General features: G+C 53.4%; 1 protein-coding gene across 2 annotated transcripts in view; it reads right to left on the reverse strand.

Annotated features, from left to right (window-relative positions):
- The window catches only part of LOC113977016 (tyrosine-protein phosphatase non-receptor type 11-like), a 40,895-nt gene that overhangs the window by 4,745 nt on the left and 23,777 nt on the right, over positions 1-12,373 (reverse strand). For both annotated transcript variants that reach the window (XM_027702774.1, XM_027702775.1), the window contains exons 3-11: positions 8,963-9,157; positions 5,244-5,436; positions 4,871-4,990; positions 4,498-4,611; positions 4,010-4,106; positions 3,323-3,402; positions 2,526-2,681; positions 1,121-1,252; positions 20-174 (exon numbers count right to left, since the gene is read on the reverse strand). In XM_027702774.1, the coding sequence (XP_027558575.1) occupies positions 20-174; positions 1,121-1,252; positions 2,526-2,681; positions 3,323-3,402; positions 4,010-4,106; positions 4,498-4,611; positions 4,871-4,990; positions 5,244-5,436; positions 8,963-9,157 (1,242 nt within the window). The remainder of the gene's footprint in view (positions 1-19; positions 175-1,120; positions 1,253-2,525; positions 2,682-3,322; positions 3,403-4,009; positions 4,107-4,497; positions 4,612-4,870; positions 4,991-5,243; positions 5,437-8,962; positions 9,158-12,373) is intronic.

The raw sequence follows: 12,373 nt of genomic DNA on the forward strand, positions 1-12,373 counted from the left end.
CCTCACCTCACCCCCATACCTGCAGTGCACCACGATGGGCCCCGTGCCCGGAATGCTCCGCTGCGCCCGATTCACTTGGTCCAGAAAGCTGAGAACCCCTCCTGGCTCGTTGGGCACCCCGTGGTCGGGCCAGCTGAAGTACTGGTAGTGCCTCACCAGCCTGGGCCGCTCGTCCTGCAGGGGTGACACCACCACAACCTCCCGTGGGGATGTGGGGACCCTCCACCTTCCCCTGCTTCCAGCAGAGCAGCCCCGTCCGTGTTAGAACATCACTGGATGGGTGCAACCCAAAACTGGGTATTCTAGAGCCTTCCATGCCATCTCCCAGAAAATGTTCCCTCTGCCCAGAGCAGCCCTGACTCCTCAGGCTATAAACTGGGTGTTAAGAGGATGCTCCTGTCCTCACATCCATTGTGGAACTCCCCACCCTGAGGGAGGGACTGGCCATTCCTGCCTGAACTGGAGGATAGATAATCTTGGGGTCTTGGGACTTTTTTTAACCATTCGTGGGATCCAGAGAAAGACTGAGACCACCAATCTCAACCAGACTGAGACCACCACTCTTGACCAGACTGAGACCACCAGTTTTCAACCAGACTGAGACCACCACTCTCAACCAGACTGCAATCCCCACTCTTGACCAGACTGAGACCACCACTCTCAACCAGACTGAGACCACCACTCTCAACCAGAGTGAGACCACCACTCCTGACCAGACTGAGACCACCACTCTCACCAACAGGTTTTTTCCCCTCTCCTTTTCCTTCGGACTCAGGGTGCCCAATGAACACCACTCTGCTCATGCCCCAGGGTGCTGGGTTAGACATTTGGCTTTCATGGGTTAAAACCAATTGTTTGTCTGTATAATCGTACTTATTGTCTTATTTTATTAAATTCTTATTCTGACTTATAATCCCTCTTTTGAGTTGGGTTCATTTTCCCTGCCGTTTTTTACCTTTAAACCAGCACGAGCCCCGAAGCCCATCCCAAACCGGCGGCACCCAAAGCAGTGGGAGCATTAAGCAAGAAAACCCATTGAAGAGCAAATCCAGCACTCCCTCCCGGAGGGTTCCAGGGTTCCAAGGATTCCTTCCCATGCCCGGGGAGCAGCAGGACTCACCCTGTCCGGCCGCAGGATCTCCAGCTCCCGCAGCAAATAGCCCTGGGCCTCGCGCTCGCTCACGTGGCGCACGCAGATGCCCCCAAACTCCTTGGTGCTGCCCTTGTCGGGCCAGTAACGGAAGCATTTGTTCTGTAGGGACGGCAGAGAGGCCCTTTAGCCAAAATCTGGAGGGGTGGAGGGTGGGTTTGAGCCCCCCCTCCCAGGTCAGGGGGTGATGCTCCATCCGCCGGGGGTGCAGCTCCGGTGGGGAGGTATAAGGAGAGCCTTTGTGCACACGGTGTTAACTTGGGACTGGAAAGGGCCATTCCTGTGGGATCCCTGGGGGAATCCTCTGGGGAGACATTATAGCAGCCTCCCAGTGTGTAAAGGGGGCTTACAAGAGAGCTGGAGACTTTTTACAAGGAGTGATAGGATAAGGGGGAACAGCCTGAGGCTGAAGGAGGGCAGGGTTGGATGGGATATCGGGAAGAAATTCTTCCCTCTGAGGGTGGGGAGGCCCTGGCACAGGTTGCCCAGAGAAGCTGTGCCTGCCCCATCCCTGAAGTGTCCAAGGCCAGGTTGGAGCAACCTGGGCTAGTAGAAGGTGCCCCTGCCCATGGCAGGGGTGGAACTGGATGATCTGTAAGGTCCTTTCCAACCCAAACCATTCCATGATTCCAGATCTCTCCTCTTCACCAGCCCCAGCCTCAGGTAAGGCACTGCCTTACCAAAGTTATGGTCTTGACACACAGCCCCTGAGCTGCTGGTCTGGTCATTGCCTAATTCCTGAGCCAAACCTCCATCCCAAGGGGCTCCACAGCCTGCCTGTCCCTCCCTGTCCTCCAGCCCACCCCCCTGTGCTGTGTGACTTTGCCAGGCTGAGAGCAGAGCTATCTTTATCTCCTCCTTGCAGCTTCCCCCTCATTCCTCAGCCAAGCTGCCTGTGCCAATCCTAATTAGCTCCTGCTGCCAGGGAAGGCAGTTCTGCAAGGCTCTGCCTGGAATTTCACTGCATTCCCTGGCTCCTACTCCCTTTGGTGAAACACATTCAGGTGGTACACAAATGGGTGTATAATTTCTTTTTCCCCTCACATAGCTCAGAACACCCCTCACTCCACCTTCAGCTTGCTGTGACACACATGATGATCTCTCTCTCTCTCTCTGTCACCTGCAGTTCCCCAGAGCCTTGAAGCAAGTCCTGGGAGGGTCACCCTGCTCAAATCTATGGGGTTGGGGAGCCTGGGGAGCAGAGCAAGGTGTTATTTCTCCTCCATGAAGAGGAGCTAAAACAACACGACAAGACAGAGGAAAAACTAAATTAAACGAGAGCTAGACAGAGACAGCTTCACTGAACACCACTAGGACTGGCAGCAGGAATCTTTCGGGCTTGGGGACAGTGCCAGGAGACCCTCCAAGCGCTCACCCGGCCCCGTTCCACCTCCTTGGTGGTCATGACGATGACGTGGGTGTTCTCCTGGTACACCATGGCCCAGAAGTCGTTCACGGTGGTCTGCAGGCAGCCCTGGGTGGCTATATAGACCTTGCAGTGCTCCGAGCTCCTTCCATCTTCAGGGATGCTCTGAGGAACAAAGAGAAAGAAGGGGGGAGAAAAGCCAAGGATGCTGGAGTGAGGAACCGGGAATTGCTTCAGCAGCCAAGTCAGCACATCCAGCCACGCAGGATTCCCAAACCAGCTGATCTCCCTCAGGTTCTTCAGCCACTCTCATCACCAGCTTCACCAGAGCTGTCAGAAAACGCTCTGCCAGCCCCCAGGGACCTTCCTCCTGCTGTGCAGCAGAGCCTTCCCAGCAGGAACTGCTGAAATTTCAGGTGGATGTGGCTGGAATGAAGCCACTCCGACGGTTCCCCAAAGGATGGTGTGTAAGAGCCAGGGCAGCATTGCTGGAAATGCAGCTTCCAGCAGCTCTTGGCTGAGAGATACAATTTCAGAGATAATGCTCAATAGCTGAAAGGCAGGGTCAGGCCCCTGGGACCCCCTGAACAGGTAAGGAAAGGAGGGGATGGAGATAAACTCTTAGAGAGGGGCAGAGGGTAGAGTAGAATGATGAGATCCCTTGGCACGCAGCAGAAAAAAATCCAGTGTTTGGCCTGGATCCAGTGAAAGATACGGAGCCTGAGAGGTTATTCCCTCTAAACTCACACAGAAGCAGTGCTGGGCTGAGGGGCAGCCCCTCGTGGGGTCTCCCCTTCCCCAGGTACCTTGATGTAGTTGGCATTGATGTAGTCTGAGCCAGGAACACTCTCATCCACATCCCTGAGGGCCACCCGGGTGGTGTCAACTGCAGGAGGAGAGGCCAGGATGAGCAGGAGTCACCCAGGCAGGAGCAGGGAGGGGGTTTGGGTGGACATCAGTGATACTCAGTGGTGGAGACCGACCCCAGACCAAGTTTTCCACTATTTCCTTTGGAGGCTCAGAGAATCAGAGAATATCCCAAAGCTGGAAGGGACCCACAAGGATCATCCAAGTCCAACCCCTGGCCTTGCCCAGGACACCTCAACAATCCCACCCTGTCCCTCAGAGCATTGTCCAAACCCTCCTGGAGCTCTGGCAGCCTTGGTGTCGTGCCCACTGCCCTGGGGAGCCTGGTCAGTGCCCAACCACCCTCTGGGGGAAGAACCTTGTCCTGAGATCCAACCAAATCCTGCCCTGGCACAGCTCCATGTGACTCCTTTGGATTCAGAGGAGAACAATTTGCCAGTTTTCCACACAAAATGGCAGAACCAGGTTAAAAAGGGGATGGAGACCACCACAACCTGGAGCCCTGCACTAGGACACCTCCTTCCAACCCAGCTGTGATCAGAAAGCTCTGCAGGCTTCCCCAGCCCCAGAAAAGGCTGCAGGAACCGTGGTGGAAAACCCCAAACCCCTGTCCAGTGTCTCATTACAGGGAAGGATGTTCTTGTAGCGATTCTTGGCCTTGTTCTCCGGTCGCTGTCCCTCCTTCCTGGGGTACAGGAGCTTGCACTCCTGCTGCTGCAGCATCTGTGGGGACACAACAAAAGAACAGGCAGTGCTGGGCACACAAGGGGTGTCAGAGGCAAGGGAAAGGCTCTTTGGACTTCCTAATGCTGGGAAGAGCAGAGGGAGTGCTGGCAGGAAGGGAAAAGCAGCCAAGAAGCAGCTTGATAGAGAGAGTTAATGAGGGGAGAAGGCACAAATCCCTGCAGGGAACAACAGGGATAAGGAAACAGAAACTGCCTCGGACATGGGAAAAAGCAGCTTAAAAGAGGAGCAGGAATTAACTCAGTTGAACACAGAAAACAGGGAAAGGAGAAACAGGTCGTCAGTGCTGGAAAACCACGATGCTCCCAGAAAAACGGGATATTCTTCAGGCACAGGCATAAGCAGGACAGAGCAGGAGAGCATCCCATACCTCAAACTCTTCCCAGAATCCCTGCTTGGCCTTCTCACTGTGATCTGCCATTTTGTTGAGCTCCTTCACCCTGTTCTCGATGTTGGCTGCGTTGATGCGCGTGGCATTGAAGGGCTGGAAGGTGCAGACAGGACACAAATCACCCCCAGGAACAGGAAAAAACCCCCAGTTCCCAAATCCCTGGGGTACTGGCAAGAGCTGGGATCATTCCTGGTGCCAGGGACCTCTGGCAAGTGTGAGCCTGGACAAGCAGGATGAGCAGCCAGCGGGATGTTCCTGAGGGGAGCAGGAGTTCCCAAAGAGCAGGGGGCAGATCTGTGCTCTGCCCCAGGGGTTTGGGCAAGCCCACAGCCCATCAAGACATTGGTTTTACCTGCTTCAGGTGAACCACAGCTCCAGACTTCTCCACCATGGGGTTCTTCTTGTAGTGCTCCACCAGGTCTGTGAGCGTGTCGAACCTCTCTCCTCCCCCCACGTCGTACTTCCCATCCAGCTGCAAGGAGAGGACCCCAAATCCAGTGGGATTTGGGTGCACATTAGTGATACACGACCCCAGACCAAGTTTTCCACTATTTCCTTTGGAGGCTCATAGAATCAGAGAACATCCCAAAGCTGGAAAGGGCCCACAAGGATCATCCAGTCCAACCCCTGGCCTTGCCCAGGTCACCCCAACAATCCCACCCTGTCCCTCAGAGCGTTGTCTCGGCTCCCAGTGGGATCAGGGACAGGAACAGCCCCTTCCCCACCTGGTAGTGGATCATCACGTGGGTCACGTGTGGTTTTCTGTCCCCGCTCTCCAGCTTGTCCTCGTTGGTCAGCACCGACAGGACGAAGTCTCCCGGTTTGCTCTGGCTCTCCCTCACCAGGAAACTTCCCGGCTTCCCCTTCTCCGTCAGCAGCTTCTCCGCCTCCTTGCCCGTGAGGTGCCCGTGGTACCACCTGAGGAGCAGCAAAGGGGGGCAAGGTCACCTCAGAAATGTTCCTCAAAGGTTGAGGTGGTGGTGCTGATGGAAAACCCGTTCCCAGGTTCCCAATCCCGCTGGCACGGCACAGACCCGGGTTTATTTTGGGAACAGTCCCTGGTGACCCCCCTCCAGCAGCCTGCAGTGTCACATCAGCACCTTTCTCCAGGCTGGAGGTGCCAGGATGTTGGCTGGGTCCTCCAGACAGATGTGACATGGCAGTGCCACGTGGGGTGTGACAGGGCCTGGCATCGAGGGACAGGCTCTGAGACACAGTTTTCACAGTGCTTTCCTGAAGGTGGCTTTTTCTTTAGTTTTTAATAATTTAATGATTTAGCTTTTAATACTTTTAATAATTTAATAATTTAGTTTTTAATATTTTTAATAATTTAATAATATTTTAATTTTTTAAAATTGATTTCCCTTAATTTTTTTCATATGGAAGAAGAGGAACTCTCGGAGTCAGACGGTGCCAGACACAAGCACAGGGCTCAAGGCCAGGTTGGACAAGGGCTTGGAGGAACCTGGGCAAGTGGAAGGTGTGGGAAGGGCGTGGAATGGGATGGGATTTAAGGTCCCTCCCAACCCAAACCATTCTGGGATTCTGTGGACAACACTGAGCAGGAGCAAGACGCTTTGCCACAGTTTGGGAAGGGTTTTCTGAGGGTCTCCCTGGCTGTAATCACTGCTGCCACACCTGCCCAGCTCACTCACCTGGCTCAGGGCTGGCTGAGGGAGCACAGAAGTGTCCTGCACGCTCACCTGGAGTGGCCAAACTGGGTCCCCAGTGGGTTTTTTCCCAATCCAGCCCCACCTGCAGCCACATCTCTGGCCAGTGGCAATTACAACACGCAGAGGTTTGTGCTCAGCTCTTCCCAAACCTCACTGCACGAGCACAGCTTGCCCCACCTCCCTGTCTGGGCACATCTTGCCCCTGTTTCTCCACCTGATCTCTCAGAATCCTTTCTCCTGCTCTGCTCCCACTGCAGTCCCAGGGGATGCAGCCCTGCCACGGTGCCCTGAGGTTAAACACAATAATCTGGGAATTCCTCGTTGCTGCCTTCTCCAGCACTACCCTGGCAGCTCCATGCTCTGGCCAGTACCTCACCTGCCCTTCCCTGGGCAGCAGCACATCCCACCCACCCCCAGCAGCTCCCTGGGGCGGGAATGTCCCCAGCCCTCTGCTCCAGCCTTCCACAGGGACCAAGAGCAGCTCCTTCCATCCCCACACTCCATCAGCAGCTCTGGGCAGATGCCACAGGTCCCCTTGAAGGCAGCCAAGCTGCCAGGAATCCAGAGAGGCTCCAAACAACCTCCCAGCAATGGCATCATGTCATGTCTTGGCAAGGCTGGCCCCGAGGATGAGGTTTATGGAAGGGCAGGGAGTGATGCTGGGCCTTGGAGTCCCAACCCAGCATCCTGCAAGGGCAGCCAGGCCAAGCCTGGCTGGGAATTCCCTTTACTCCTTCCCTCAGGGTTGAGATCAGGACCATGGGCTGTACAAGGGCAGGATGACCCAGCTAAGCTGAAGAACCTCTGTGCCCTCTGCCAGCACTGCTGGTATCCAGCCCCAGGGCTTGGAAAACCACCCTGATGCACATCCTGCTGTATCCCAACACCACCCTCATTTCATCTGTTTAGAGGATTTGGACTCTTCTCCCTCCCTTCTCCTCGATGCCACCAGCTGTGAGGTCTGGAGGAGTCTTTATGGCCCTTCCCTGCCAAGCCAGCCTGGCCTTGGCAGGAGAAGAGGGGGAAAACCATCTGAGGGAAGGGGGTTTCCACTTTTCCAGCCTTTCTGCTCCCTTGGGGCTGCTTTTCACACCACAGGGAGCAGAGAAACCTCCCTGGCAGCGAGGAAGCACATGAGCTGGAGGGACTTCCCAGGGCCTGGGCTCTCACATGACCCACAGAGGGCAGAGCTCTGCTGCCTTTTGGGAACCGAGAGGAGCCCGTGCCAGCCTCCCCCTGCCCACCATGTGGCACTGGGGGAACTGAGGGGGAAGAAAAGGAAAAAAGGGGTCACTGGAACATCATCGTGGCTGGGGTTTCATCACTGAACCACCAGGCAAATACAGTCATTAATGACTTATGCTGGATTAGTCTTCTTAATCTCAGTTTAAGTTCTGGCTTCTTTAATTGTATTTAAGCCTTGTTTAATTTCAATTTTCTTTGCTATCCTTTTCCTCCCAAAGAGCTGCTGATCGTGGTTTTAACTTCCCAACTGTTTTTAAGAATAAGTAACCTACAGACTGAAAAAAAACAAGCTTTGGTGATAAGAGTCATGAGCTGAAACAACACCTTGGTTTGAAACACAAACAATTCTCCTTACAAGACATTGTCTTCCTTGCCCCAACATCCTCCCTTCAACACCCCCTCCTATTATCATTACAATAAAAAGTAAGAGTTGTTTCTGCTGTGACTTTTGGGATTAGTTAAAGGGATGTTTGCATGTCTTTAAGAAAAAAAAGGGGTTGAAAACACTTGAAATTAAGAAAAGGAAAAACAGCTCTTTCAGGGAACTAATCTTCTGTCAGATAAAGTGGTATCAATATATCCCCCCAGATGAAGGGGAGGAAAAAAAAGGTCATTAATCAGGTGGAAACAGCCTGAAGGAGCCCAAGGAGAGTCATCCATCCCTGCAAGGCAATCCTTGCTGGGATGAACAGGGTTTACAGGCTCAGATGGGGTGGGGGAAACACTTTCTTTGGGGGATTTCTTGCCCAGAAGGACAAGCCAATTGTAGGTGGTTTGGAAACAAAAACGTGGGACTGCTGGGATAGACTTGAAGGGCTCTTTGTGGATGGATTCACCCTGCTCATATTGGATGGGGCTCTGAGATGTCCCTGCCCCTAAATGCCATTTAAATGTCCCTTCCAACCCAAACTATTCCAGGATTCTATGTTGCCTAAAAGCTGGAGAAAGCTTTTCAGCACGAGCTGACACCGAGCAAAGAGCAGCCCCTGGACCTTGCCCGTGTCACCCACCAGCTTCTGGCTGTAGAATCCCAGAGTCACCGAGGTTGGAAAAGACCTCTCAGACCATCAGATGGAACCTTTGACCCCTCACCACCTCGTCAGTCAGAGCGTGGTGCTAAAAAAGTGCCACATCCAGTCCTTCTGTGGGAATGAAGCTGTTCATGTTCTTCAGAAGCGATTGTAAATATTTGGTCCTCTGAGAACGTGCTCTGGCAGATCCAGGCAAGGAAAACATGGGGCACCTGGAGACACGGGGCCATTTCCTGAGTGGGGTCCCACATTTCTCCCCCCAACCGCTTTCACTTCCAAACTGAGGTTTATTTTGGGCAAAAGCATGGGAATGTCTGTGGGAATGTCTGTGGGAACGTCTGCGTCCCAGAGGCGGGCACCAAAGCTGGATCCCACCCAGCACACCCTGTTTCAGGCTCCTTCCCAAACCCAGGCCTGGTGCAGCTCTCCAGGCTGAGCCACCTGGGAAGAAACCACCCCCAGCCCGGGGCAGGGCAGTGGGAGAGCCTGGTTTACCTCTCCGAGGTGGGGTCCTGGCAGTTCAGAGGGTACTTGAGCTCGATGACGTTGCTGTTCTTCTCCCTGAGCAGCCCCTGCTGCTCCGTGTAGTACTGCACCAGCTCTGCCAGGGTGGCAAACTTCTCCCCCCCATACAGGTCATAGTAATCCCCCGTGTTCTGGATCTTGATGTGGGTCACCTCGTCGTTCCTCCTGAGGGAGGAGGACAAAAAACACCGTCAGTGTGAGGGAATGGAAACCCAACTCCAGCCTGCAGGGCTCAGCTGCCTCCTGAGCACCAACCCACCCCTGGGAGCTGCACCACGAGCTCTCCCTGTGCTCAGGTACCCCGAGGAAAGGGATGGATGCTCCTTGGATGAGGTTCCTCTGTGCCTCACCAGCTGCCACCCAGAAAGCTTCACACAGAGGCTTCAGGGAGACTTTAGTGTTTTAGGGTCTCCTTAAAGCAGCCCTGACTTGCTAAAAAATACTTTATCAATGAGAACCAGCAGCTCCAGTTTGCTCTTGGATGCTCTGTCTGGCGTTGAGGTGATTTCCAGTTTGTGCCAATGCAGTGACAACAACTGAGTGTGAACAGGCAGAGACAGCATCCATGTATTCCCATCATCCCACATTAACAGCAGAATAAAACCAGGAGAACGCTGACAACTGGGCCTGAGGTGGGAAAAGCTGCATCTGGAGCCTGGGCAGTCACGCTGCACCTTGAGAACAAGGTCCTGGAGACAGAACCCGACCATCTGTAGCAGGGGAAGCTGCAGAGTGGCACTGCTGGGTGTTCACAGAGACATGGATAACTCTCCCTGACACATCTGCCCTGGCTGCCACCCCAAACCCAGCTGTTCTGCCGGCACAGACTTCAAAGTCTGGCAATATTTGCATGAGCAGAACTCACTGGATGGGAATGAGAACTGGCTGTGGGACTCCCAGCCCGGCCAGCACTGTGACAATGCCTCTTCTCCAAGAGGGGCTGGCACACGAAGTGCTCCTGCCATTCATGGCAGCAGCTGGAGCTGAAGAGCCCTTGTGCAGCCCAGAAAAATACAGTACACGCTGGTTTTTTCCCTGAGGCTCCAAACCCTCCCTTCCTTCCACAGCTCCAGCCCCAGCCCAGCCCACAAAGGCTCAGTTCACAGCCCCAGCCCCGAGGCCTGTGAGCCCTTCAGGGATGAAAAGCAGAGAGATAATCGAGGTCATTTATCCCTCCCGAGCCCTCAAGGTCACCATAAACACAAAGGACAATGATCAGTGCCCGTTTCCTTCCCATATCAAGGCTTGCAGCTCCAAGCTGGGCAGCAAAACTGGGCTGTGCAGCAGCAGCCCTGGACTCTCTGGCTGGGGAAATAAAGCACAAAAGAGGTGCCCAAAAAGTCCCTGTGCTGGAGGGCACAGCCACATCTGGCTAAGCCACACCGAGCTGGACAGGGAGGCAGCACTGATTAACAGCAGAGCCCCACTTTTTGGCAGCTTCAGTGAGAGCTGCCTCCATTCCGAGCTAAGCTTCTTTACACCACCAGCACAACTCCTCAGCTAGATATCCACGAGGGTTTCTTGATCCAAAATATTCCCACTTTTGAATCTGAGTCCACACTGCAGTGACCACCAGGCTGCTTTTGTTAAAGCAGAACACAGTCAGTAACAACAGGACTCACAAAAAACCCAAGCAGATCCATTATTTTTTTTGTCACTCGAGGCAAAAGAACCACTTTAAATGTCAGAAATAACTGCACCAGTTGCATCCTCAAAAGTCATTTTTGGTCATGTGCCTGTGTCAGACAGAGGCAGCCTAAAGCTTCCCAGCACTCACACAGATGACAACTTTGACAAGCTGCAAAAACCCACCCAAACCACCCCAAAACAGGAAGACTCTTTCCCAGGATTTAGAAACTTCAGTGAATGTTTGCTCTCAGTTAAATGAGAACTCGCTGCCCACCAACAACCCAACTGGCTTCAGACTGACAGAGAGGAGGATTAGATTGGATATCAGGAAGGAATTGTTGGCTGTGAGGGAGGGGAGGCCCTGGCACAGGTTGCCCAGAGAAGCTGTGGTTGCCCCTGGATCCCTGGAAGTGTCCAAGGCCAGGTTGGATGGGGCTTGGAGCAACCTGGGATAGTGGGAGGTGTCCCTGCCCATGGCAGGGGGTGGGACTGGATGAGCCTTAAAGGTCCTTTCCAACCCAAACCTTTCCATGATTCTACAAAATCCTCTGTAGTTGCAGGTCTTAACCTGTACCCAGAGTGTATCTGGACTTATTTTTTGGGAAGGAAAAGCCCAGTTACCTCCAGGAAGGAATGCTCAGTGTCAGTGGGGAAATCACTGTGGGAGGCTGAGCTCTGAGCAGAGTTTGTTTCCCAGTAGCTCCATCCTGCATCCACGAGCCAGGATAAGATCTGTTCCCACAAAACTGACAGGAGGGGGGGGTTAGATTGGATATTGGGAAGAAATCCTCCCCTGTCAGGGTGGGGAGGCCTATCCCTGGAAGTGTCCAAGGCCAGGCTGGACAGGGCTTGGAGCAACCTGGACTAGTGGGAAATGTCCCTGCCCATGGCAGGGGGTGGGACTGGATGAGCCTTAAAGGTCCTTTCCAACCCAAACCTTTCCATGATTCTACAAAATCCTCTGTAGTTGCAGGTCTTAACCTGTACCCAGAGTGTATCTGGACTTATTTTTTGGGAAGGAAAAGCCCAGTTACCTCCAGGAAGGAATGCTCAGTGTCAGTGGGGAAATCACTGCGGGAGACTGAGCTCTGAGCAGAGTTTGTTTCCCAGCAGCTCCATCCTGCATCCACGAGCCAGGATAAGATCTGTTCCCATAAAACATGACCCAATTACCAAATTAACAGGGTCTCTGACGGATGGTTCTCAACTGCCTTGGCAATCCCATTACCGTGGTGGCCACGGGCCAAGCCCCACTCAGGCAAACCCTCCACATGCCTTTTCCTTTGTTCAAGCTGTTCCCTGGACCTGGCCAGCTCTGCAAGAAGCTGTTCATGTTCTTCAGAAGTGATTTGGTAAATATTTGCTCCTCTGAGAACGTGCTCTGGCAGATCCAGGCAAGGAAAACACGAGGCACCTGGAGACACGGGGCCGTTTCCTGAGTGGGGTCCTACATTTCTCCCCCCAACCACTTTCACTTCCAAACTGAGGTTTATTTTGTGCAAAATCACTAGTAAATTTTGGGATGTTCCCTGTCAGGAGCAAAGCCAGGTCCCTGTAGGCAACGTGAGGTGACACAGAATACAAGACTGGAGACAATGTGCACATAAACACTCCTTGCACCCCCCCCAAAAATCCCCTGACCACCAAACCCTGCTCCCATCAGCCAGAAGAGCTTCCACACCTGGGCTGAGTATACATTTATATTTACTTATATTTTGTATAGTACACATTTATATTTATTTATATTTTATA

This window comes from Neopelma chrysocephalum, unplaced genomic scaffold, assembly GCF_003984885.1.
Source record: "Neopelma chrysocephalum unplaced genomic scaffold, ASM398488v2 Primary Assembly neopelma1_196, whole genome shotgun sequence".
NCBI lineage: Eukaryota > Metazoa > Chordata > Aves > Passeriformes > Pipridae > Neopelma > Neopelma chrysocephalum.